A 26,712-nucleotide genomic window follows, 5' to 3' on the forward strand; every position below is an offset into this window, starting at 1 on the left:
CACCCCGCCCCGCCCTGCTCCCCCACCCCAGCCTGCCGCGACCGCCATGACCTCGGCATAACTGCGCTGACCTTGTTTCACCTGGGCCAGGTGAACAGCGTCTCCTGTGGGTGCAGGATGTCCTTTCCCCACTTGCTTGTGGGTGTCATTCCACCTTGTTTCAGGACGTCTTAGACCTGTTGGTTTTCATGGGGACGGGGCAGGGGGCACGCTCCTCCTCGCTGTGCCTCCTTCACCTGCTCAGGGTGGGCCTCCCGGGTCTGCAGTGGCATGGGGGGCTGTGGGTCGCCGTGGGCGGGGGGCAGCTCAGGGAGGGTCCCGGGAAGGCCGTGGGGAGCTTTAGCCTGAGCACTTGTACAGTTTAGATGAAAACTGGCAAACATACGGAGCTCAAGTCGGTTACTGCATAATCAGTCTTCTAAAAGTGTTTTTACTGCTGTTATTTCTACATAGATGTCCACACAGAAGCCGTGCAAGCCGCTTTGGCCAAATACAAAGAGAGGAAAATGCCCATGCCCTCGAAAAGACGCTCTGCTCTCGTACATTCATCCGTGGGGACATACACACCTCCAGGTACTGGCAACAACGTGGGGACAGCTCCCCTGCACGTGCACGTGCTTGAGGGCAGGACAGCGGCTCCCCCTTGAGCTGGAGTGGTGTTCTGACCTGGTGTGCAGATTTGGAAAAGCTGGGGGTAAAAATTGTATGTATATGTACATAGTCTTTGCCTGAAAATTCTATAAAATGCATAATATGGTTCTTATCCAAATGGATACTTGTTTTCTACTAGATTTTTAGAGGAGATTTTAATTCCTTGACTGATGTGTTAATTATGTGTTTTAGTTAAGAGAAGAACTTAAAATAAGCATACTGTAGAATGCTAGTTTCCTGAATTAAGAATTTAAGAATTATTCTTGCCTCATTAATTATGTTTAATAGGTTGTTACCTATATAGATAGATGGGAGAGCATAAGAACAGTGGAGGGTGTTCTGGTTTATGTGGCTGCTCCACTCCAGGTGCTGTGTAGTGACTTCCTGTGGAAGTCCCACCAGCGTGCTGGTCATGTGATGACTGGTCATGTGATGGCTGCGTCTGCGCTCTGCCATTGTTGCGTCATGTTAGTTAGGAGCAGACCTTAAAGTGTGCTTGCACATTTTGGTTTGATGTGTTTGGAATTATTAAATAATAAAAAACAAATGCACCTGATTCACAAGACGATTTAGTGGTTTTGACAGCACTACCTTGCTAAAAAAAAGTTATTGTGGGAAAAAATCTTAGAAATGGCTGTTAAACTATCATTTCTATTAAATATAGTTATAGATGCTATCTAGTAAAAAATCGTAAAAAACTAATAAAATGCAAATCTAGTTAATTTCATTGACTGAAACAGTTGTCACGGGGAAGGAAGTCTCTTGTAAAACTAATTGGCATGCTTTCCCTGGAGACGATGCACACGGCCACAGCTGTGAGGCAGGTCCGGGCTACAGCCCCCCGCAGCCCCTGCAGGCACAGAGCAGGGGAGCGGGGGTGGGACCCCGGGTCATGTGCCGGGTGGTGGTGGCTGCTCTGCCGGGGCGGGGTGGGGGCTCCCAGAAGTGACCGGGGAGCTCCCGGCGTGTCCAGCCTGACATGCTGTGTGCCACGGCCACTGGGCAGCAGCTGGGGTTGGCTCTGGGGAAATTTGAGGGGCGCATGAACTGGTTTCCCCAGAGCAGAGTTCTTTGGCCTGTACAGTCAGTCAAGCGCAGGTGCCCCTTCTAAACTGAGGTGCCCTGGCCTGCTGCGCAGCCCTGTTTGGGCACGAGCCCAGGGTGCACAGAGCACACTGAGAGCAGCACAGGGAGACACTGGCACCAACGCGGGGCCTCGCCGCCCTCCTCCTGGACCCGTGCCTGCATCACATGCCTGTCATCGTTATTTTAACCACAGACACATCGTCCGCCTCGGAAGATGAGGGTTCTTTACGGCGACCGGGGCAGCTCACCTCCACTCCGCTCCAGAGCTGTCCCAGCGTCGAGCCCTGGCTCGAGCGGGCCTTTCAGGGCTCGTCCACTTCATCCTCTGCATCCTCCACGTCATCTCACCCTGGAGGGAGACCCGCCGCGCCCAGCACCACCGCCGCGCCCGCCGCTGCAGCCCCAGGCCTTGTGGCCCACGCCCACGCCGGTCAGTAAGAGTGGGAGTGCGCACCTGCGCACTGTGCAGGGGCGCCTCCAGCGACGCGCACCTGGGCTGTGTCCGCCGTTCCGCCCTGGTGACCACGGGCACTGCACCTGCACAGCACACAGTAATCGCACTGGAAAGAAATTGTGGAAGTGCGCCGTCAGTTCATGATTCGGATCAAATCTCTAGTACCTTTTTAAAACTAGATGTTATTTTTTAGAAAAGTTTTAGTTTTATAGAAAAACTAAGCAGAAAGTACAGGTTTTCCACACCCACTCCCCTCCCTGGTTTCCTCCAACTATTGATATCTTGCATTAGTGGGGTACAGTTGTTACAACTGATGAACCATAATTGATACATTGTATTAAGCCCAGCGTTGACTTAGGGTTCATTCTTTGTTGAACAGTGGCTTTTGACAGATGCGTCCTGTCACATACCGTTACAGTGTCCCGCAGAACAGCTTCACTGCCCGAAATGCCCCGTGCTACCCCTGTTCACCACTCCACCTCACCACCTGGCAGCTACTCATCTCTTTACTGAATCTGTAATGTCTTGCCTTTTCCAGAGTGTATTAACAGTTTCAACCATAGTATGTAGCATTTTCAGACTGGCTTCTTGCACTTAATGGTATGTATTTAAGTTTTCTTTCTTGTCTTTTCCCAACTGGATAGCTCATTTCTTTATAACAGTTTGTTTTTCTGTTTACTCGTTCATGGACATATTGGTTGCTTCCAACTTTTGACAATTATGAACAAGGCTGCTATAAACATTTGAGAGCAGGCTTTTGTGTGTGCATGCGTTTTCAGTCCATTCGCGTGAATGCCCGGAGCCCGTCGTCGGGGTTGTGTGGTAAGCGTGTGTTTAGCTCTGTGGGAACTCCAGCTGGTAAGCGTGTGTTTAGCTCTGTGGGAACTCCAGCCTGTTTTCCAGTGGGCACCACTGTCAGCCTTTAGGATTTCAGCCATTAGTGTGTGGTGGTACCTTGCGTGGGTTTTTTAATTTTTATTTAATTGTGTTAAAATAAACATAACATAGAAATCATTTTAACCATTTTTAGGTGGTCATTTCTGTGACATTAACTACATTGATCCTATGTATACCTTTCAATATTCCATCATCACAAGCCAGAACTCACGCTCCTTATTTCCTCCTCCTCACACCGTCAGTTGCCACTGTTGTGCGTTCTGTCTCTCTGAATTTGCTTATTCTAACTATTTCGTATAACAGAAATCATATGGTATTTGTCCTTTTGCGTATGGCTCCTTTCACTCAGCATAATGTATTTAGGGTTCATCCATGTGGTAGCGTATACCAGCACTTCTTTTTATGGCTGAAAAATACTCCATTGTAAGGATAGACCACGTTTTCATTATTCATTCCTCTTTTGATGCACGCATGGGTTGCTTCCACCTTTTGCTACAACCCAGAAATTGCACTCCTGGGTACTACTCAAATGGGTTGAAAACTCATTATTGTGAGTAATGTGGTGATGAACCTGGTGTATAAATATCTGTCTGAGTCCCTGATTTCACTTCTTTGGTGTATACCTAGGAATGGAATGGCCAGGTCATATGACAATTCTGTGAGTAACTTTCTGAGAAACTACCAGACTGTTTTCCACAGTGGCTTCACCATTTTACATTCCCACCAACAGTGTACCAGTGTTCCTATTTCGTTACCAACACTTGTTACTTTTTTATACTATTAGTAGTAGTTATTATAGTAATAGCCTCATCCTAGTGGTTATGACATTAGCATCTCATTGAACTTTTAATTTGCATTTCTTTAATGGCTAATGATGTTGAGTATCTTTTCATATCCTTATTGTCCTTTTGAATATCTTTGGAGAAGTGTCTATTCCAATCCTTGACTCATTTTTAAATTGGATTGTTTGTCTTTTTGTTTTGAGTTGTAGGAGTTCTTTAGTTAAACCCTTCTCAGATACGGGGTTTCCAAATATTTTCTCCCATTCTCTAGGTTGTCTTTTCACTTTCTTAATCAAGTCCTTTGACGCGCAAACATTTTAAAAATTTTTGTTGAAGCCCGTTTTATCTATTTTTTTCTTTTGTTTCTTGAGCTTTTGGTGTAAAATCCAAAAATCCATTGTCTAATCTGTGGTCCTAAAGGTATTCCCATATGTTTTCTTCTCAGAGTTTTGTAGTATTAGTTCTTATGTTTAGATCACTGAACCATTTTGAATTAATTTTTCTATGTGGTGAGGGGTAGGGTTCCCCATTCATTTTTTCGCATGTGGATTTACAAATGTCCTGACACTGGTTTTTGTTTTATTTTTTTCATTTAGGCCAGTAGTTTATTAAGAAAGTGAGAGGAGAGAAGTGGGAGAAGATAAGAGTACAGAATTACAACAGGGGAAAGGAAAAAGGGGAAAGAGCCAATTTAGCTTCCATGCTGCTTTTTTTTTTTTTTTTTTTTTTAAAGATTTATTTATTTATTTAATTCCCCCCCCTCCCCTGGTTGTCTGTTCTTGGTGTCTATTTGCTGCGTCTTGTTTCTTTGTCCGCTTCTGTTGTCGTCAGCGGCACGGGAAGTGTGGGCGGCGCCATTCCTGGGCAGGCTGCACTTTCTTTTCATGCTGGGCGGCTTTCCTCACGGGCGCACTCCTTGCGCGTGGGGCTCCCCCACGCGGGGGCACCCTTGCGTGGCACGGCACTCCTTGCGCGCATCAGCACTGCACGTGGGCCAGCTCCACACGGGTCAAGGAGGCCCGGGGTTTGAACCGCGGACCTCCCATATGGTAGACGGACGCCCTAACCACTGGGCCAAAGTCCGTTTCCATGCTGCTTTTTGAACATTTAATTATTCTACCGCTTTGCTAATGATAGGGGAGGAGTCCCAGCTGTTTGCTGTTTTGATTGGTTGCTCTACCCATCAATTCCCTCAGGTGGCCCAATGGCAAAGCCACTTGAGAACATCTGGGCCTTTCCCTTTATTCCAGAAGAAGTGCCGTTCGGAATGGTGAATTCTCCTGAGGTTCTTTGAGCGGCCGTCTTACAAGGTCTTTCCTGCAGGGTGGTTCCTGCGGCCACGTGTTTAATGGCAGTGGCTTTTCTGCCAGGTCGCAGATTCACCTCTTATTCCCTAATCTAGCCTTCCCCAACGCCCCCTCGGAGGGTTTACTTCTAAAGGGTGCTGAAGGATGGTGGCCATTCTTCTGTGCTTACATCCTGCTGGTGAGGGGCAGAAGTTGCACCTGACAAGGTGCGCTGCCCGACCACGGTTGAGGGAAGATGAACCTGCCACCATGGGTGGAGCTGGGTGAAATCCCTGTATGTTAATAAGGTGTTGATTATTACTTAGCTTTATTTCTTGAAAAGGTGTTTCAGGCCATCCAGGGACTGGCACTCGCACATCTCATCAGGTGCTTCTGGTGAGCTGGAACTTCCTTGGGTGTCTGGCTTCATTCAGGATAAGTGTACCCAGCTGGGAAACCCTTAAACAGCTTTCACCATTATCAAGTTTGTAACAGGTGAACCCCAAATCTGATTTACAGTACCGCCTGAATGGCATTTGTCAAAATATGTTGCCAGATTTTCTCTAGGTTCTTGGCTAAGCTACAAAAAATCAATTTTTTTTGGCCAGTTGAGTGAACTCAGTAGTTTATCAAGAAAATGAGAGAAGAGAAATGGCAGAAAATAAGAGAACAAGGCAAGAAGAAGGCTATGACAGGGGAAAGGAAAAAGGGAACCAGGGCAACACCATTTGTTGAAGAGAGTTTTATTTCCCAATTGAATGGACTTAGACTCTTGTCAAAAATCCACCGACTATAGATATGCAGATTTAGTTCAGGACTTCACCTCTATTCCGTTGTTCTATTATATCTGTGCTTTTGCCGGTGTTTTAATTACTGTCACTTTATAGCAAGTTTTGAAATTAGGAAGTATGAGTCTTCCAACTCTGTCCTTTTTAAAGATGTTTTTGGCTATTCAGAGCCCTTGTGGTTCCATATGGTTTTGAGGATCAGTTTTTCCATTTCTGCAGAAGAGACTGCTGGATTTTGATCGGGATTACACTGAATTTGTAGATCACTTTAGGCAGCATTGGCACCTTAGCAATGTTGTCTTCCAGTCCATGAATTTAGTATGTCTTCCCACGTATTTCGGCCTTCTTCAATTTCTTTCAGAAGTGTTTTGTATTTTTTGGTGTACAAGTCTTTCACCTCCTTGATTAAATTTATTTCCAGGTATTTTGCTCCTTTAGATGCTACTGTGAATGGATTGTTTTCTTGGTAACCTTTCAGATTGTTCCTTATGGCTGTGTAGAAACCCAGTGACGTCAGCGTGTTTACCCTTTATCTTACAACTTTGCTGAATTTGTTTATTAGTCCTAGGGGCTTTCTTGTGGATTCTTTGAGATTTTCTATATATGGGGTCATGCCGTCTGCAACTAGGGATACTTTGCTTTCTTCCTTTCTGGTTTGGATGCCTTTATTTCTTTCCCTTGCCTGATTCTCTAGCTAGAACACTCTGTACAGTGCTGAATAACTGGTGACAGCGGGCATCCTTGTCTTGTCCCTGATCTTAGGGGGAAAGTGTTTACTTTTTCACCATTGAGTATGATGTTTGCTTTGCGTTTTTCATAAATGCCCATTATGTTGAGACAGTTGCCTTCTATCCTAGTTTTCTGCATGTTTTTATCATGAAAAAATGTTGGATTTTGTCACATGCTTTTGTCATCTGCATCAATTGAGATGATCGTGTGGGATTTTTTCCCCTTCGTTCTATTACTGTGGTGTGTACTGAAGTGATTGATTTTCTTATGTTGAACAATCCTTGGATTTCTGGAATAAATTCCACTCATTCTTTTTAGTATTGTTTTATTTGATTTGCCAGTGTTTGAGGATTTTTGCATTTATATTCTTAAGGGATGTGGGTCTGAAATTTTCCTTTCTTGCTATCCTTGGCCTTGGTATCAGGGAATGCTCCCTCATGGAATGAGTTAGGAACTGTTCCCTCTTTTTCTGTTCTTTTGAAAGAGTTTGAGAAGGTTTGGTGTTCCATCAATTATCAAAAGTACTGTACTGAAGTCTCCAACTATTATTATAGAACTATTTATTTCTCCCTTCAAGTCTATCAATTTTTGCTTCATGTATTTTGGGACTTTGTGATAAGATGCTTATATGTTTATAATTCTTATAGCTTTTTTCCTGGATTGAATCTTTTGTCAATGTATAATAACCTCGGGAGCAGATGTAACTCAGTGGCTGAGCACCTGCTCCCCTTGTACAAGGTCCTGGGTTCAATCCCCAGGACCTCCTAAAAAAATAAAAAATAAAGAAATAAAAGTGTTTGTGTATGTAAAATGGCCTACTTGTCTCTTGTAATCTTTTTTGACTTAAAGTCTATTTTGTCTAACATTCTGTAGTCACTCCAGCTCTCTTTTGATAACTGTTTACATGGAATATTTTTTTCTACCCTCTTTCAATTTTGTTGTCTTTGTACTAAAAGTGAATCTCTTGTAGACAAAATATAGATGGGTCATGCTTTTTCATCCAGTCAGCCAATCTTTTCCTTTTAATAAGGGAGTTTAATCTGTTGATATTTTAGGTAATAAATGAGAAGGGAGGGTTTACTTCTGCCATCTAGTTACTTGTTTTCTCTGTGTCTTTGTATGTTTTTTGTTCCTGAATTAATCCATACTGTCTTTTTTTGTATTTAATTGCTTTTTTATAGTGCCCCATTTTGATGTTTTTGTTTTCTTTCTTTTTTTTTTTTTGGTCTGTGTTTTTAGTTGTTTTCTTAGTGGTCACCCTTGTAATTGCCATTAACACCTTAAACTAATAACAACCTTATTCACCTAATAGCAGTCGTTTCAGTAGTATACAAACAATTCACCCTTACATATCTCCATCCATCACCCTTTATATTGTTAGGGTCGCAGACTATATCTTTATACACTCTGTGCCCAATAACGTAGATTTTAATTATTGTTTTACACATTTTTCTGTTAAAACATCTGGGGGGAGGAAGCAGTTACAAATCAAAATATAGTAATAATATAGGGCTATATTTACCTATGTATTTACCTTTATCAGTATTCTTTATTTCTTCTTATGGCTTTGAGTTTCTGTTTGTTGTCCTTTATTTCAGCCAGAAGGACTCCTTTTTTTTTTTTTTTTAATGTAAAATTCATGTTTATTTAATCATTCACTGCTTTATGTTATTCAATCTGATTACATCCTGAGTCCCAAATTACAGCAAAAGCTGTAATTATTTAGTGTCATTTTTAAAATATATTTTTTATTTATTTTAAAGTGATATATAGATCACACAAAACGTTACCTTAAAAAATATAGGAGGTTCCCATATGCCCCATTCCCCACACCCCCCACTCCTCCCACATCAACAACCTCTTTCATCTGTGTGGCACCATTCATTGCATTTGATGAATACATTTTGGAGCACTGCTGCACCACATGGATTATAATTTACATTGCAATTTACACTCTCTCCCAATCCATTCAGTGGGTTATGGCAGGACATACAATGTCCTGCATCTGTCCCTGCAGTATCATTCAGGACAACTCCAAGTCCTGAAAATGCCCCATATCACACCTTTCTTCCCACTCCCTGCCCTCAGCAACTACCATGGCCACTTTCTCTATGTCAATGATACAGTTTCTTCCTTTGCTATAGTAGAATACCAGTAAGTCCACTCTAATCCATATTTTATTCCTCTATCCTGAGGACCTGGGAGGGTGAGGCCCACTCTTCCTCTTGAGAGGGGTCTTTTTTTTTTTTAAGATTTATTTTTATTTATTTTAATTCCCCTCCCCTCCCCCGGTTGTCTGTTTTCTGTGTCTTTTTGCTGCGTCTTGTTTCTTTGTCCGCTTCTGTTGTCGTCAGCGGCACGGGAAGTGTGGGCGGCACCATTCCTCGGCAGGCTGCTCCCTCCTTCGCGCTGGGCGGCTCTCCTTATGGGTGCACTCCTTGTGCGTGGGGCTCCCCTACGCGGGGGACACCCCTGTGTGGCACGGCACTCCTTACGCGCATCAGCACTGCGCATGGGCCAGCTCCACGTGGGTCAAGGAGGCCCGGGGCTTGAACCGCGGGCCTCCCATGTGGTAGACGGACGCCCTAACCACTGGGCCAAAGTCCATTTCCCTTGAGAGGGGTCTTTGATCCCACATAACTGGTGGATGGGAGTCTCATGCCCACAGCTGTAGACTCTCTCAGTTCCTTGGTGTGGTGGCTGTCCATCCTCACCTCCCTGTCAGCTTACCTGGGTAAGTCCAACCAACTGGAGAGTAGGTGCTGCAACACCGCTGAGGCTCGGGGCCCAGATAGCACACGGACAGCCCAGAGATTCAAGTCTCCTGGGCATACACCAACCCCGGTGCCAACCACAGGTTCAGTAAAAGTGACAGAAGCAGCATGTATAGAGGAGTCATGTCTGAGTTCAACTCCATCACACTCAGGAACACAAACTCCAAAGTAGGGCCCACTGGCAGGGCACTGAACTCCAGCCATCTGTCATGACCGTAAGAAATGGCTGTCTCTGTAGCCCTCAGGAGCACCACTACCTAGGGTTGTGTCTACTTTGGCTGTCTCTGGGTTCCTGCTGAGACGTACGAAAGTGCGGCCCCTCTGATGACCTCCTGATTCATTTTGAAGTCTCTTAGCCATATAAACTCATTTGTCTTTACCATTTCCCCCTTTTATTCAAGGTCTCTTTCTAGTTATATCACCAGCTGGTGCTTGGTATTAATTCCTCAGCATCAGGGAGGCTCATCCCCGGGAGTCATGTCCCACGCTGGGGGGAAGATAATGCATTGACATGCTGAGCTTGGCTTAGAGAGTGGCCTCATTTGAGCAACACAGAGGCTCCCAGGAGGTAACTCTTAGGCACCCTGAGGGACTTTTTTTATCATTTCTGGTGGGGCAGATCTTCTGGTAATGATCAGCTTTTGTTTATTTGTAAATGTCTTAATTTCTCCTTCATTTTTGAAGGATAATTTTGCCAGACATAATTCTTAGTTGACAGTTCTTTACTTTAAGGAATTATATGTGCCATCCCACTTCTGGCTCCCTGGTTTCTGGTGAGAAGTCTGCTGTTAATCTTTTTGGAGATCCTTGTGTCTGACAAGTTGCTTCTCTCTTGCTCCTTCCAAAATCCTCTTTGTCTTAGGATTTTCACAGTTGTGTTATGACTGTGATGATGTCCCACAGGCCTCTCAGGCCCCCGTTTTTTTTCATTTTTATTTTTTTCTGCTCCTCAACTATAATTTCAGTTGTCTTGTCTTTAAGTTCACTGATCCTTTCTTCTTGTTCAAAATTGCTTTTGAATCTATTGATTTTTTTCATTTCAGCTACTGTACTCTGTAGTTCTAGTATTTGGTTCCTTTTTATAATTTCTGTTTACATTGTTCATACAGTGTTTTCCTAAATTTCCTTTAGTTCTTAGCTTGTGGATTTCTTTAACTGTATGAGTATATTTAAGACAGCTTATTTATATATTTGACTGTCTGATAGTTCCTGTGTATGAGCTTCCTCAGGGATGGTTTATGATAAGTCTTTTTTTTCCCTGTAAATACTTTCTTGTTTTTGTATGAGTTTTGTGTTTCTGTTGAGAACTGGACATTCTGAGTGTTCTGTTGTTTACCTTTAGAAATCTAATTATCCCACTTCTCTTGGATTGCTTGGGTTTTTCCCTTGCTGTGGGCTGGAGCCGTGACTCCTAAGTGCTGCTTCTGGAAAGCCTTTGCCAGCGTCGTCTGGATGGCGGGAGCAGTGGCTGCACTCAGAGTGGCCCCTCATGCGCCGACGTGGGTGATTAAGAGCAGTGGTCTGCATCAGACCACACCCCGGGCTGGGAGGCCCTGGCCCTTCCCGCCCACCCCAACACGGCGAGCTGCACCAGGAGCTGGGCTGCAGCCCCCACGGTAAGCCACGGGGGCCGGCACACAGAGGCCGGAGCTCAGCGGTGCTTACAGGTGCCGGCTGCGTGCTCCTGCTCCTCCTGGCGGTGTTCTCCAGGTGCAGGCACCAAGCAGCAGGTCCAGGCCGTGCCCGCCGGGCCGTCGCTGTTGTGGGGGGACTGAGCCTGGAGCACCCTCCTCTGCCTCCTTCCCACAGTCCACTCTCCCGTTAATGACCTTTGAGCAGTGCGGGCGAGGTGGCTAAGTGTCCCTCATCAAGACCTGCCCTCTTGTTCTTCTTGAAGATGTTTGTTACCTGATACGGCAGTCATGTGGGTCTCCCCTCTCCAGACCCCAGAACTGTGAGCTGTTTCCTGATCTCTCAGTGCCTCCCACCTGCTGTCACGGGGCAAGAAGAAGCACAGGCCAGGTCCTGAGAGATAGTCAGAAGAACAGGACGGTGGGTGGCTGCCTGGCGCTGCTGCCTGGGCTCGCCTCCCTTCTTTGCCGTGGATACATGGCGCAGGCCTCAGCTGTCCCCGTGCCCCGGCAGGGTCCTGAGTCAGGGCTGCGGCCGTCGCCTGGCCCTCCCTCTGAAAACGAGGATGAGGTGGAAATCCTTGAGAACAGATGACGTCCGGTTGAGTAAACCTCCCTCCCTGCCTCACTGTCTGAAACCCGTGCAAACAGCAGTGGTCTCGCACGCCTGGCTCGCAGCGGCTCTTTGCAGATGTGGGCAGGAGGAGGTCCCACTGGGTCCTGCACCAGGTGTGTGGTTGCTGTCCTTGGCAAATATGATCGAGACCCTCAGCTATGAACAGTGCCAGCCTGTCACAAAGCTCAGAGCTGACCAGGCATCTGAGTCTTGGTCATGGCCCTTTCCTGCTTCTCCTCTCCCACCCCCTTGTTGAAAGGTAGATAGATAATTGTTACAGAATTGAGAGTATGCTGAAAATTGAAATCCAACTGAAGAACTAGCCTCTTTTCCCAGTTGTCAATCAAAGCTGAATCATGTACAAATGAGTAGATCAACTCCTTTGGAGTTCATCAGTACTAGAAGGAAAAAATTTTAAATATTCATCATTTGAAATCGTGTTTTAAAGCCAAAACAGCAGTGTCGTTCGCTTTGCACTGGTGTTGTGGAAGCCCCCAGGCCTCTCGGGCTAGGGCCTCAGTGCCGCCTTGCTCAGGGATGGTGACCCCAGCCCCCCTTCTCCAGATGAGGAGGGAGGACAGGCACCTGTCGCCGCCCACGCAGCAGCGGCTCTGCGCAGCCAGCCAGCGCCCGCGCCCTTGGCGCCTCGGCTGCCCTTTGCTCTCCATCGCACCTGTGGGGCCCGTGGGCCGCCTGCCCCCCGGCTGCTTTAGCGTAAAATCTTGGTTGTGTCGGGCAGGCTTGGGGCGAGCCGGGCATTTTACGATGGCCCCAGTGACCGCCTGCGTGTCCCTGCTGCTGCGCGTTGTTGGAACTGTGGCGCGCGTCTGTGTGCTCCAGGGGCCATGGCCCTCTGCGAGGTCGAGTGGTTCCAGGTGGCTCTGCGCCCGCGGTGGCGCCAGGTGTCAGGACTGTGCCTGGACAGCCTCCGCCTCCCCGTGGCTGCAGGCCCTTCCCAGGCACTCAGCTCTGTGCGCATGTCACTTGTCTCTGGCAGGACTTGGTGGGGAGATGGATAAGGTGGGCTTGCAGGGCGTGGACAGCCATTCAGTGCCACAGACGTGACTGAGCCTCTCTCTCCTCATTTGCTTGACCTAGTATGTACAGATGGTGATTAGTTCTAATAGATTTTTCAGAAATCTTGAACTGGGCTCTGTTTTTTACCTTACTGCTTACTGCCAATTACAGTCTTTATATGCTAAATGTTTGCTGGGCAGAGTTGAATTAAATACTCAAGATCTTTTTCCTTGTAACAAAGTCATCCTTCGTTTTGATACCTACCGTTAGAGAATTCTTCAGTTTTGATCTAAGGAGTGAAATAAAGAAGAAGACTATATTAGGTAAAAAAAATTTTGAGGTAGAACGTATTAGGTAAAAGGTAGTTTAAAAAATACTTTGTTTTCAAATTAAGAAAATCAAATTTATTAAACATTTTGACACATATAAATACCTATATTTAAAAGCAGTGCCTTTAATTATAGGAATTCATTCATTTTTATTTTGAATGTAGTTTATTTTTATACAGCTATTTTAAAAATGACTGCGTAATTTATAGATTACCCTGTGTATGTTTTTTCCACATGTCCTTTTTTTTGTTTTTATTTGTTTTTTTATTTTATTTTATTTATTTCTCTCCCCTTCCCCCCTGTTATCTGCTCTCTGTGTCCACTCACTGTGTGTTCTTCTGCTTCTGCTTGCATTGTCTGGCAGCACTGGGAAACTGTGTCTCTTTTGTTGCGTCTTCTTGCTGCGTCAGCTCTCCGTGTGTGCTGCGCCACTCCTGGGCAGGCTGTGCTTTTTTCATGCGGGGTGGCTCTCCTTGCAGGGTGCACTCCTTGCATGTGGGGCACCCCTGCACAGGGGGTGCCCCTATGTGGGGTGGCACTTCTTGCATGCAGCAGCACTACGCATGGGCCAGCTCACCACTCGTGTCAGGAGGCCCTGGGGATCGAACCCTGGACCCTCCATATGGTAGACGGACGCTCTATCAGTTGAGCCACATCTACTTCCCCCATGTGTACTTTTAAAATCACTTATTCTTATTGCTAGGTTTGGAAAGGTACATAGTTTGTGTTTTTTAACTGAAAGAACCTCCCTATAGAAATACTTTAAATGCTAATTTGATGAACATCAAGCTTTTTCAAGGGTTATGAAAATTATGTCATTAAAGCTTTAGGTTTTTCCAAAAGGTGTATTCTGCTGTTAACTCTGAGTTTGTATTCTGTTCTATACACCTAAAAAATCCTATGCCTAGGTTGATGATGACAGATCATCAAAATGTTTAAAATTTAAAGTGTTAGAATACCATATGTATGACTTGTGACAGATAAATTGCTTAAAAAATTAAATGCATTACCAGATCTCCACTCAGCACAGGTCGATATCAGTTTCTTATAAGTGGACAAACATCTATGTAATCAGTGTTGTGGTAAAATAACAACGTGCCTTTCTTAATGGGAGACGCAACTGTAATAATTCCTGTAGCAGTTTATAGTTAGGCTGGCAATCAGGACTTAATGTTCTATAGCCTAGAAAATTAGGCACAGAAATGAACTTTCAGAAAATGGGAGGAATGCCTTTTATGCTTTTTCCCTATCTAATTGTGGTCTGTGTTTGGGTGTGACATTAACATTTTCGGCTTTAAGAACTTGATTGTGGTCTCTTAGTTATTACAGGTGTTGTAATGGGGAAGTGTGGGGGGAGAGTTTATTCTTGTCCTTTTCTTTTTTGAGGTCTGCACAGGTGGTATCTTCATGACATTCATCATATGTTTGGAAGAGGTAGTTTATAGAAGCCTGGCTGAGTTTTTGTAACATAATGAAAAGTGGTATATTAACAGTTTATTTCATTTTTTTTTTTGCTTCAGTGAGGAAAAAAATGTCTAAACAAAACCTCCTTAGGTGTTGCAGTGACAGGCAGGCTTACCCTGCTTCTTTGCCTTTGTCAGCAGTACTGGGTCCAGATCCCTTGGAGACTCGTGCAGCCCCCACGAGGCCAGCCCGGCGGTCTGCAGCTGAGTCCCGTGTGCCTTTGGTCAGCCAGGAGAGCAAGTCAGAGGGCCACAGCCTTGCCAGGGGTCAGCTGCACAAAGCCAGTCTATTGGGCTTTGAAAAGAGATCGAGTGCTCCTGTGACTTAACCACCACTTTTGTATGTACTTTTCAGAAACAGATTTGCACTCTGCCCCTCCTGATGTCACCACAGGCCTCGTGGAACGTCCACTCTTTGAGCACCCGCAGGTGGCTTCGGTGAGAGGTGTGCCTCGGGGGTCCAGAGGCAGCGTCCTGGAAACAGCAGACGGTGAGCGTGCCTGCCTTTTCCTCCTTTTGAAACAGGAGAGCCTGGTTCTCTTCCAGTGGTCGGACATATCTTTAGTGTATTCGCTGTTGCAAACCTAAGTCAGTCACGGTGCATATAAACCAAAAGTAGTGTGGGCAGGTGAAAAGAGTGCCATTTCAGGAAGCACCACGTGGGGAAATAACTCAGAACTAGCTTGGGATTGACTGAATGGGTAATAAGAGTAGGTAGGAAAAACCCTCCAATTTAGCTTGGATATAGTTTCAACCTACAACATAGTAGGAAAAGGGGACGCTCTGGAAGTCTCCCTGTTTGGATTCAGCGTGGCAGACGGAGTGCTGCGCCAGCGCCAGCGCAGCGTCCTGCCCGTCACCTTCATACTTAGCAGCCTCGGAAGTCAGGGAAACAGCAATTGTGGTTTCTCTTGTGCAGGCTCAGAAAGATCAGTATGATTTTCATAGTGTCCTTGTTTATACCATTTTCTTATAAAGCAGTTTCAGAGTCTTTTATCAAAATCATGCAAAATTTTCTTTCCAGTATACTGAATTTAGAATCAGAAAAATTTGAAGGCTCTTGGATCTAGGCCCTTAAAGTGTCTTTCGAAATTCTAAATTGTGTTTCATATTTTGTCCAAGTCTTTCAGTTCCTTGTCCAGAGACAGTAGTCCACATGACACAGATTCCACATTGGTTAGATTTTTTTTTTGAGGAGATATTGGCTATTGAACTCAGAACCTCATAGGTGGGAAACAGGCACTCAACCGCTTGAGCTACACCTGCTCCCTAGATATATTTTTTTCTATACCTGCTCACACTTTTTATATTTAAAAAAAAATTTAAGAGCTTGAGATACAATCAGCTGCACATATTTAAAATGTACAATTTTACTAGTTTTAAGATGTGTATACAGCAGTGACACCATAAATACGAGCAAGATAGTGAACAGATCCATCCTTCCAAAAGTTTCCTCGTGTCCCCTGTCGCTCCTCTCGCCTGCCCTGCCTAGCCTCCACCCCGCCCCATGCAGCCACTGACTTGCTTTCTCATGCAGTAGATTAATCTGAAATTGATAGGATTTCATATTAGTGGAATCATATGGTATTTATACTTTATTGTCTAGATTTTGCCCCTCTGCATAATTGTTTTGAGATCCGTTTGTGCGCTCTTATTTATCAGTGGTCTCTTCTTTTATTGGTAAATAGCACTCCACCGCGTGGGTGTCCAGCTTGTCTCTCCTGCCCTCTGTGGGCAGGCGTGCATGTTGTCCTCGCCGTGGGCTCACACCAGCCATGCTCTTCTTGTACAGGCCTCTGTGGAGGAAACTCATTTCTCTTGGAGAACTACCTGGGGGTGGAACGGCGGGTCGTATGGTGGTGGATCAGCGAAGGGTGCTGACGCGAAGTGCCGGTTGTCTGCTTGCTTTACAAAGGGTATTTATTGGGGGTAAAAGCTTACAGTGCAAAGCTCTGAAGAGCCCAGCTCAAGGTTATTTTTCTCACCAGAGTCTGTTGCCACATGTTGAAGCAACATGGCCGGTGACGTCTGCGAGGGTCCAGCCTTCCTCCTCCCTCTGAAGGCCCTGGGGCCAGCTCCTTCTGATCTCAGCTGTAGGATGGCACACCGCTCAGCTGCTCGCTTCTCTTCAGATGCAGACTGTCAGCTGACTGGCTCTCCCCCGGGCCACAGGATCAAAGATTTCTCCTCTTCTGTGCTTAGGGAGTTCTTGCTCTTCTTCTGTGTGTCTCTTTTTTATTGTCTTACTGAGTGAATGTCTATTTATATAGCATACAAGGGGCCAGAGACTCAACCCTGCACGCCCTAATCTTGATTTAATCAAGTAAATGTAAAGCCTTGGAATTTAAAGCAATCCAAGGATATCATGCCCAGAAGAAGAGACCAGTTTACAAATATAATCAGTATCTCTTTTTGGAATTCATTAATATCAAACTGCAGTAGGTATGTATTTAACTTTTCAAGAAACTGCCAAACTGTTTTCCAAAGTGGTTGTACCATTTACATTCCCATTACATTCAATAATGGTGGTTGCTCACTAACAGTTAATATTGTCTTTTTTTAAAAAATTTTAACTATTCTCCTACAGGTGTAGAGATGGCTCATAGTTTCAATTTGCACTTCCTAATGTCTGATGATGTTGAGCATGAGAGACAAGTCCACTTCTGTGCTTTGTTTTGTGTGTCCTGCACCAATACCACGTTGTCACGATTACTTCTGTGGTTTAGTAGTAAGTCTTGAAATTGCATAGTTTAAGTAATGTTCTTGGGATAAACTCCATTTTATGTATTGTGTACCTGATTTTGCTAATTTTTTTTAAAAAGGACTTTTGTGTTATGCTCATAAGGTATTTTGGTCTGTAGTTTTCTTATAATAACTTTGTCTGGTTTTGCTATCAGGGTATTGCTTGTCTCATAAGATGAAAATCTATTTTCTGATAGATTTTTGTGAGGAGTTGATATTATTTCTCCCTTAAATAATTGATATAATTCACAGGTTGGTTCTCTGGGCCTGGAGTTTTCTTTGTAGGAAGGTTTTAAGCTACAATTTGTTTCTTTAACCAATATAGGGCTTTTCAGATTATCCTATTTCTTCTTGAGTCAGTTTTGTGTCTTTGAAGGAATTTTTTGTTTCATTTATGTTGCCCAATCTGTGGGTGTACGTTTTCCATGATATTCCTATTAGCTTTTTATGTATGGAGGATATGTGGTATTTATTGTCGCCTTTTTTATTCCTGATATTAGTAATTAGTGTATTCTCTTTTTTTAAATTTTGATCAGTCTGGCTAGAGGGTTATTGAATTCATTTATTTTCCAAAAGAAGCAGATTTTGGTTTTTTTTTGTTCTTTTTCTCTTGCATTGATTTCCAGTCTTATGTTTATTATTTCTTTCCTCTACTTGCTTTGCATTTACTTTGCTTTGCTTTTCCTAGCTTCTTAAGGTGGAATCTTAGATCACTAATTTTAGACCTTTCTGGTTTCCTAATAGAAATATTTATAGCTATAAATATCCTTCTAAGTATTCTTTTTAACTGTATTCTACATATTTTGATAGTCTTTTCATTTTTAATACTCAGTTCCAGAAATTTTCTAATTTCCCTCATGCTTTCATTTTTTACCCATGGATTATTTAGAAGTGCTTTGTTTAATTGTAATAAATTTCCATATACTTCAGGTATGTTTCTCTTATATAGAGAATTTAACTCTTAAAATTTATTAAAACTTTCCAGTGGCCTAGCACATAGTCTATTTTGGTGAATGTTACAGTTGCAAGTAGTATTTATTCTGTTATTTTGGGGTAGATGTTTCTGTAAATTATAGTTATTCCCATTGATTGATCAATTTTCTCCCTCCCCACTGATTTTCCATCTACTTATTCTGTAAGTTGCTGAGAAAGTGGTGTAAAAGTTTCCACCTATAGCTGTGGATTTGCTGTTTGCTTCTATCGTGCCCGTTTATTTTGTGTACTTTGAATGTCTGTTGCCAGATGCACACACCTTTAAGATTGCTGTGTTGGCAGATGGAGTTCAGTGCCATGTCAGTTGGCCCTACTTTGGAGTTTGTGTTTCTGTGTGATGGAGCTGGACTGAGATGTGATCTTTGTCTACAAGCCTCTCCTGTTACTTTTACTGGAACTGTAGTTGGTGCTGGGGTTTAATGTATACCCAGGAGACCTGAATCTCTGGACTGACCATGTGATAGCCAGGCCCTGAGCCTCAACAGACTTGCAGCTCCTACACTCTGGTTTATTGGACTTACCCCTCTCAGCTAACATGGAGTTGAAGAAGGTCAACCACCACACCAGGGAGCCTAGAGTGCCTACAACTGAAAGCAGGAGAATTGCATCCAGCATCCATGTGGAATCTAAGCCCCTTCTTGATATAGATGTAGAGTGGACACAACCATTCCAGGGTCCACAGGATGGAGGAATAGAGTATGGATTAGAGTGGACTTACTGATATTCTATTCATGAACTATTGTGGGTAGTAATCGAAGAAAATGTGGCATTGGTGTGGAGAAAGTGGCCCTGGTGGCTGCTGGGGGTAGGAAGTGGGAGGAAGAGATGTGATGTGGGGGCATTTTTTTTCAGGACTTGGAGTTGTCCTGGGTGGTGCTGCGGGGACAGTTACCAGACATTGTATGTCCTCCCATGGCCCACTGGGTGGACTGTGGGAGAATGTGGGCTATGGTGTGGACCATTGACCATGAGGTGCAGAGGTGCTCAGAGATGTATTCACCAAGTGCAATGAATGTCTCATGATGATGGAGGAGGTTGTTGTTATGGGGGTAGGAGCGGGGTGAGGGGGGGTATATGGCGACCTCATATTATTTTAATGTAACATAAAAAAAATAAAGACAAAAAAAGAAGGGAAAAAAAAAGATCGCTATGTTTTCTTGACGAATTGACCCCTTCATCATTATGAAATTCTCCTTGTTGTTTTTTCTTATTCTTAAGTCTCCTTTGCCTGATGCCTACTTTTTTTTTTTTGATGCCCACTTTTTAAATTGATGGCTGTAGCAGTTCGATATGGTTATGAATTCCAAAAATAGTATTGGATTATGTTTATAATCTGATCTGTACCTGGGCATGATTGAGTTATGATTAGGGCATTGAGTCCCCGCCATGGGGTGAGGACTCACAGATAAAAGGCATAGCAAAGGACAGAGTTGAGGGTTTCTGATGTTGGAGTTTGATGCTGAAGACTTAAGCTGGAGCCCTGGGAATTAAGCTCACAGAGGAAAGAGAAGCCAGACCCAGGAAGAAAGGAACCTTGAACCCAGAGAAAGCAAGCCCCAGGAACGTAGGAACCCAGGAAGCCTGAACCCTCACAGATGTCGGCGGCCATCTTGCTCCAAATAGACTTTGATGATGCTTTATGGCCTGGTGTCCGTAAGCTCCTACCCCAAATAAATACCCTTTATAAAAGCCAATCAATTTCTGGTATTTGCATCAGCACCCCTTTGGCTGACTAATACAATGGTGTTAACATGGCAAAAATTTTCATCCTTTTACTTTATTTGTTTCTTTAAAATTAAAATGTACTTCTTATGGTTCACAGTTTGTTCATTCTTGCTTTTTTATTTAAGCAAACTTTGCCTTTACAATGGAGTATTTGGACCATTTGCAGTCAATATAACTGGCAATATGGCTGGGTTTAAATTCATGATCTTGCTTTTTTATTCTATTTCAGTCAACTGTTAATTTACCCTCCTCCCCGCCCCCCTCGCCCCCCCCCCCCCCCCCCAGTTTTCCTGCTTTCTTTTGGATTAATTTCTTTGCATTGTTTTAGCTCCACTTTATTTGTTGGTGGTTACTTCTAGAGTTTTCCATAGCATCTTTACCTCACGCCATCAAATAATACTGCACTACCTCAGTATGGCAGAGATGGTCATTTTAATAAACATTATACCACTGAAAACTATTTAGAAAAAGTTAAAACTAGATCCTTTTCTCACATCATCAACAAAGATAAATTCTTTGTCGATTTAGAGGTGGAGTGGACAGCACCATCCCAGGGTCCTGAGGGTGAAGGAATAAAATATGGCTTAGAGTGAACTTACTGGTATTCTGCTATAGAATAACTGTGACTCTAGCTGTAGAAGAAACTGTATAAATGATGTGGAGACAGCGGCCGTGGGAGTTGCTGAGGGCAGGGAGTGGGAAGAAGAGGTGTGATAGGGGGGTATTTTGGGGACTTGGAATTGTCCTGAAAGATATTGCAGGGACAGATGCAGGACATTATATATCCTGTCATAACCCATGGAATGGACTGGGGAAGAGTGTAAACTACAATGTAAACTGTAATCCATGAGGTACAGCAGTGCTCCAGAATGTATTCATCAAATGCAATGAATGTGCCACAATGATGGAAGAGGTTGTTGATGTGGGAGGAATGGGGTGGGGTGGGGTGTGGGGTATATGGGAACCTCATATTTTTTAATGTAACATTTTGTGTGATCTATGTATTTTAAAAAAAGATTAGGAAAAAGAATCAGAGATCTCAGTATGTAACAAATGAAGTAGTAGAAGGAAAATTTGGTAAATTTCTCTTTAACCTAGTTATAGGGAAAGGCTTGTGAAATAAAGAGTAAAATATCTCCTTGCGATACAAGTAAAGACAGATAGTTTTGACTACATGAAACTACAAAAATCTTTTGCATGACAAATAATATTAAAAAGCCAAAAGAAGGATTGCCTGGATATAGGATGGATAAAGATCTAATATTTCTAATACAAAAAGAACTTTTAAAAAGCAAGGAGAGGTGGAGTTCAGTGGTTAAGCATGTGCTTCACATGTGCAAGGTCCCAGGTTCAATCCCTAGTACTTCCATTAAAAAAAAAAATCAAGGGCAAGCCACAGCAATGTAAGGTGTTGGTGGAAGGGTGACGTATGGGACTTCTGCACAGTACTTATGATTGTTTTTGTAAGTTCATCATTTCTCTTACATATATATATAGCAAAGGAATAAAGAAAAGTTAACCTATAATCAAAAAAAAAGAGAGAGAGAGAGAAAATGCCCCCAATGGTATTGATCAGGAGTCAGCAAACTAGGGCTCGTGCGTTGTCTGCTTTTATAAATTAAGGTTTATTGGAACACAGCCACATGTATCCTTCACGTGTGCTTGTGGCTGTGTTGTATTACAGTGGCAGAGTTGAGCATTTGCCACAGAGACCATATGGCGTACAAGCCTGGAATATTTACTGTATGGCCCTTTGAGGAAAAGCTGCTCATTTCACCCCTGGTATGGAAAAACGGGCAAAAGATATGAGCAGGGATGGGGTCACGCCCGGCCTTCACGGCCAGTGCACCGAGCCCAGGGGTGAAGAAACAGGAGCTGAACATTACTGTGGGGGCCCAGCACGGAGCCTCAGGGAGGCAGTTGACTTTGGAGAAGGGCCAAGGCTGGGCTGTCTGAGGAACAGGGAAGATATTGTCACGGGATTCCTTCTAGAGATATGAGCAGACAATTGAAAGAAAAAGTATGAAAATAGCTCATAAATATAATACATAATATTCAACCTTTTGCAATTACAGAAATACACAATGCTAGTGTGAATGCAATATAATCAACCCCTTTGGGAGGGAAATTGGTAAAATCTACATGTGCATTCCCATTTAGACCCATATTGCCAATCTAATAATTTACCCTGAACGTAGACTGCCAAAAATAAGAACATCCATATGCATAAGGTTATTCATTGTAGCATTCTCTATGATTGCACAATACTGGAAAGTACTGAAATATCCATCCTCACAAAATGGTTGAGTAATCCTAGTACATTTACATTGTGGAGTACTCTACAGCTGTCAAAAAGTAAAGAGAACGAGCAAAGTGGAGAAGGGGAAAGATGGTGGCAGAGTAAGGAGCTCCAAGAGTCAGCTCGTCCTACAACGCAGTTAGTAATCACCAGAGCTATCAAAAGCACATGTTCGGGAGCCCCAGGAGAGCACAATAATATCTTGCAACATTCTGGAAAGTATGGAAGGAGGGTGCTGCCCATCTGCAGAGAAGACAAGAACAGACATCCGCACACCAATATTCATGTAGCAGTGCTATTCACAATTGCCAAAAGATGGAAACAACCCAAGGGTCCATCAACCAATGAATGCATAAACAAAATGTGGTACATACGTACGATGGAATACTATCCTGCGGTAAAAAGAAGTGAAGTTGGGACACATACTGAAGACATTATGCTAAGTGAGGCAAGCCAGACAGCAAGGGACAAATATCACATGGTCTCACTAATATGAAATAAATACAAGGAACAAACACATGGGGTTAAAAACCTAGAGTATGGGTTACTAGGAGATAGGAGCAGGGCCGAGAAGGACTACTGATGCTTAGTGTACATGGAAGTTCTAATTAACTTGACTGTAAAAGTATGGAAATGGATGGTATTGATGGTAACACATTATAGCGAGTAGCAGCTGGCATATAAATGGGAATGTGGCTGAAAAGGGTAGTCTAGGGATTTAAATGTCCATTGAAAGAAGAGAATGACCTAAGGACTGAATAACATAGTGAACCCAGAGATGGATGAGAATTGTGGTTGATGGTGCATATGCAAGAGTGTCCTTCTATGGACTAGAGTGGATGTACGCCATTGCAGGGTGGTGGGAATGTGGAGAATATGGGAAACTACAACTGGGGTGACCGATGGACTGTGATTAACAGCAATATTGTAATATTCTTGCATCAATGCCAAAGATGTACTGTGTTGATAAGGGGGGGGTGGTGGAAAAAGTGTGCCACATGTATGCTATGGACCATGATTGGTGGTAATTATGATGATATCTCAATCTGTAACAAATATTCCACCATGGTGTGGTATGTTGGTGAAGAGGTGTTGTATGGGAATTCTGCACATGTGCATGATTGTTTTGTAATAATAAAAATATATTAAAAAATAATGGGGTGGGTTGGGGGGGAAATACACCAAATACAAGATATGGACTGTAGTTATAGTGATATCTTGACAACGTTCTTGCATAGCTTGTAGTAAATGCTTCATGACAGTGCGAGGTGTTGGTGGAGGAGTGAGGTATGGGAGCCCTGTGTGATGTTATGCATGCTTATTTTATAAGTTCACAAGTTTTACTGTACACATATTGTTTATGTATGTTCATGTATGAACGATACACTTCAATTTAAAATTATTTTAAAAAGAATAAATGCAGTGCGATTTCATAATTGCATCTGTTATATAAATAAAATGGTACAAAAAGGCGAAAAAAGAATGAACAAGATCTGGAGAGAGGTGATTTTCTAGGAGATGCTGTTATGTGAAGAAAGCAAAGAGTAAAAAAATATTTACAGTGTACCACCTTTTGTATGAGAAAGCAGGGAAAGTAGGCGCATATGTATCTGCTTGTCTTTACATAAGGAAACAGGAGGAGGATGAAGTATCAGGCAGTGTAGCTGATCCTCTAAGGTGGGGTGAGGTGAAAGGAGTACAGAAGGGAGTGAAATTTCTTTGAGTTCATCGTTTTATGTTGTTTTGACTTTTAGTAGTTTGTTAATATTCTGTATATTCAATGTGTAAATTTTAAGGATTCTAAAACTGAACTTCCCAGGAGCAATGTGTAGACTTAGGGCCCAGATTGTGGTCCCTAACACTGTGACAGTCTGAGATTATTTACAAATTCCAAAAAGAGAAACCATTCCTTCTGGGTTTGATGCCCTTTGATTATGTTGGATTCAGTTGAGAGACCTCGATTAAATTACCCGTTAATATTAGAGCTTTGATTCAACCGCATCAGTAAGGTGTGACTCAGATTGCGTCCCCGCCCCCTGGTGGGCTGGTGTAACCAGACACTCACTTAAGAAGACACAGGAAGAGGAGAGAACGTGGTCATTTTGATCCTACCCTGTGACCAAAGGGAGAAGGCTCAAATGGCTGAGGCCCCGGGGAGAGCCAGGCCCTTTGCCTGATGCTCACAGCTGGCCTTGGGAAGAGAGTCGAGACTGAGGCAGAGAGCCTGGAAAGAAAGGGGCCTGCACAGCAGAAGGGAAGCCCAGGAAGGAGAGCCCAGCAGGGGTCAGCCACCGTCCTGCTGCAACCCGTGGCAGCCGGCTTTGGTGAGGAGCAGCCTTGAGTTGGATTCCTCGGGGCCTTGTGACTGTATGCTTTTACCCCAAATCCATCCCCTCGGGCTACTACACAAACCTTTCCCCACTCAGGGGAGCCAGGGCTCCTTGGCGAAATGCTGTTCCAGGCCTGCAAGGGCACACAGTGGTCCTGAAGTACCTGCTCAGGACAGTAGTCAGTGCTCAAAAAAATTGAGGGAAGCATGTCACAAGGACACAGGAACTCCTGCTGGCTAAATCTGGAACAGTTTGCAGATGAGAGTTCTTAAGAGCCATAATGATTGAGAAATAACTGGGAAAAAAACGAAAACGATCCATGAGTCTTTCCTAAGGGTAGATAGACAGAAAGACAGACATCAGGTATAGAAGGGAGGGAAGGTGTTTACAGGAGAAAGCCGAGTGTCAACTGGTGAATGTGAATGGAGCCGAGTTGGAAAATTATTTTGTACCATTCAGTAAAACTTGATTCTGACAAGACTCATCCAGTGGCTGTTAATTCCAGGAGAAAATTTGGCGAGCATCAAGGTATTTGCATGGTCTTGAAGTGTCTCCATGCATTGCTTATTAGTTGCACAAGGAAAAAAGGCAGTAAGTAGGGAAGTCAAACAGTACTGTGGTTGATAAATGCTAACGTCACCAGTGAGGGGTAGACGGACACTGTCTCCAGTTGTGATTGTCAGCCAGGAATGCGGCGTCTGAACTGACTTTTGGGCAAACCTCAAGCAAACACGCAATGAGGTTCAATTCTACTTAATAACATCTTCTAGATTAAAGGAAACTACAGAGACTTGACAGCCAAATGCAATACTTGGTTGTAGACAGGCTCCTGTGTTAGGAAAAATGTGACAGAAGGAAATGGTAGAGTCATCTGCCAAACTTGGGGTGGGGACGTGGACTCGCTAGGCTCCTGCACCGGGCATGCCTTTGCCCTCGTGCTCACACCACTTCTGGGGGTCTCCCCATGGCACTCGTCGCCAGGGGAGCTGTCTCACCTGTTGGCTTATTTTCACCCAGCAGATGCTGGGCTGTCGAGGGCAGACTCTTATCTGAATTTCCATTGCCTAGAAAAGTAGATGACAATTTTTTTAGTCTCAGGACCCCTTAATAATTATCGAAGACACCAAAGAGCTTTTTATGTGGGTTGTAAATCTTGATGTTATATACTAAACATCAAAACATTACAAATATTTGTTCATTTAAAATAGTAGACTGATTACATATTAATGTAAGTAGCATATATTTAAAAATTCCAACACTATAAAAGCTTGGTGGGGGGTTATGTGGGAACCTCTTATTTTTTGAATGTAACATTAAAAAAAAAAGAAAAAAATTTAAAAAAACTTAGTGGGAAGAAGGGCATTGTTTTGTATTTTTGTGAATCTTTTTAATGACTGGCTTAATAGAAGTTTCTAGATTCTTTTATCTGCTTTACATTCAGTCTTTTGAGCTCCACTGTGTACTTATGAGAGAATGAGAGTAAAAAAGGTAAATGTTATTTTAATATCACTATGGAAATAGTTTTGACCTCATGGACCTCCTAAAAGTGTCTCATGGTACTTCGGGTCCCTGGGCCACTTTGGTCACCACTGGCTTAGAGCAAATCCTGCTTCCTGACAGGCCCCCTGTGAGTCCGTGTCCTGGCCACGTGGTCTGTGTGGACCTCCTCTCTCTGCCCTTTGTGGCAGGCCCCCTGTGAGTCCGTGTCCTGGCCACGTGGTCTGTGTGGATCTCCTCTCTCTGCCCTTCGTGGCAGGCCCCCTGTGAGCCTGTGTCCTGGCCACGTGGTCTGTGTGGACCTCCTCTCTGCCCTTCATGACAGGCCCCCTGTGAGTCCGTGTCCTGGCCACGTGGTCTGTGTGGGCCTCCTCTCTCTCCCCTTCGTGGCAGGCCCCCTGTGAGTCTGTGTCCTGGCCACGTGGTCTGTGTGGACTTCATCTCTGCCCTTCTTGGCAGGCGGCCCTGTGAGCAGCAGAGTGTCCTCCAAGATCCAGCAGCTCTTAAACACCCTGAAGCGGCCAAAGCGCCCTCCACTGAAGGAATTCTTTGTGGATGACTTTGAGGAACTGTTGGAAGGTAAGAATTCTCCGACGTGCAGCTTTTGTGTTTGGGTGTTGTGC

The 26,712-nt window shown here is 43.9% G+C and overlaps 1 protein-coding gene across 1 annotated transcript in view; it reads left to right on the plus strand.

The window, feature by feature from the left end:
* DIP2A (disco interacting protein 2 homolog A) overlaps positions 1–26,712 on the plus strand; it is a 181,332-nt gene that overhangs the window by 68,639 nt on the left and 85,981 nt on the right. The window contains 4 exon segments of the mRNA XM_058296388.2: positions 454–573; positions 1,931–2,167; positions 14,859–14,993; positions 26,549–26,668. Coding sequence (XP_058152371.1) covers positions 454–573; positions 1,931–2,167; positions 14,859–14,993; positions 26,549–26,668 — 612 coding nt within the window.

The sequence above is a fragment of the Dasypus novemcinctus genome, chromosome 4 (genome assembly GCF_030445035.2).
Source record: "Dasypus novemcinctus isolate mDasNov1 chromosome 4, mDasNov1.1.hap2, whole genome shotgun sequence".
Lineage (NCBI taxonomy): Eukaryota > Metazoa > Chordata > Mammalia > Cingulata > Dasypodidae > Dasypus > Dasypus novemcinctus.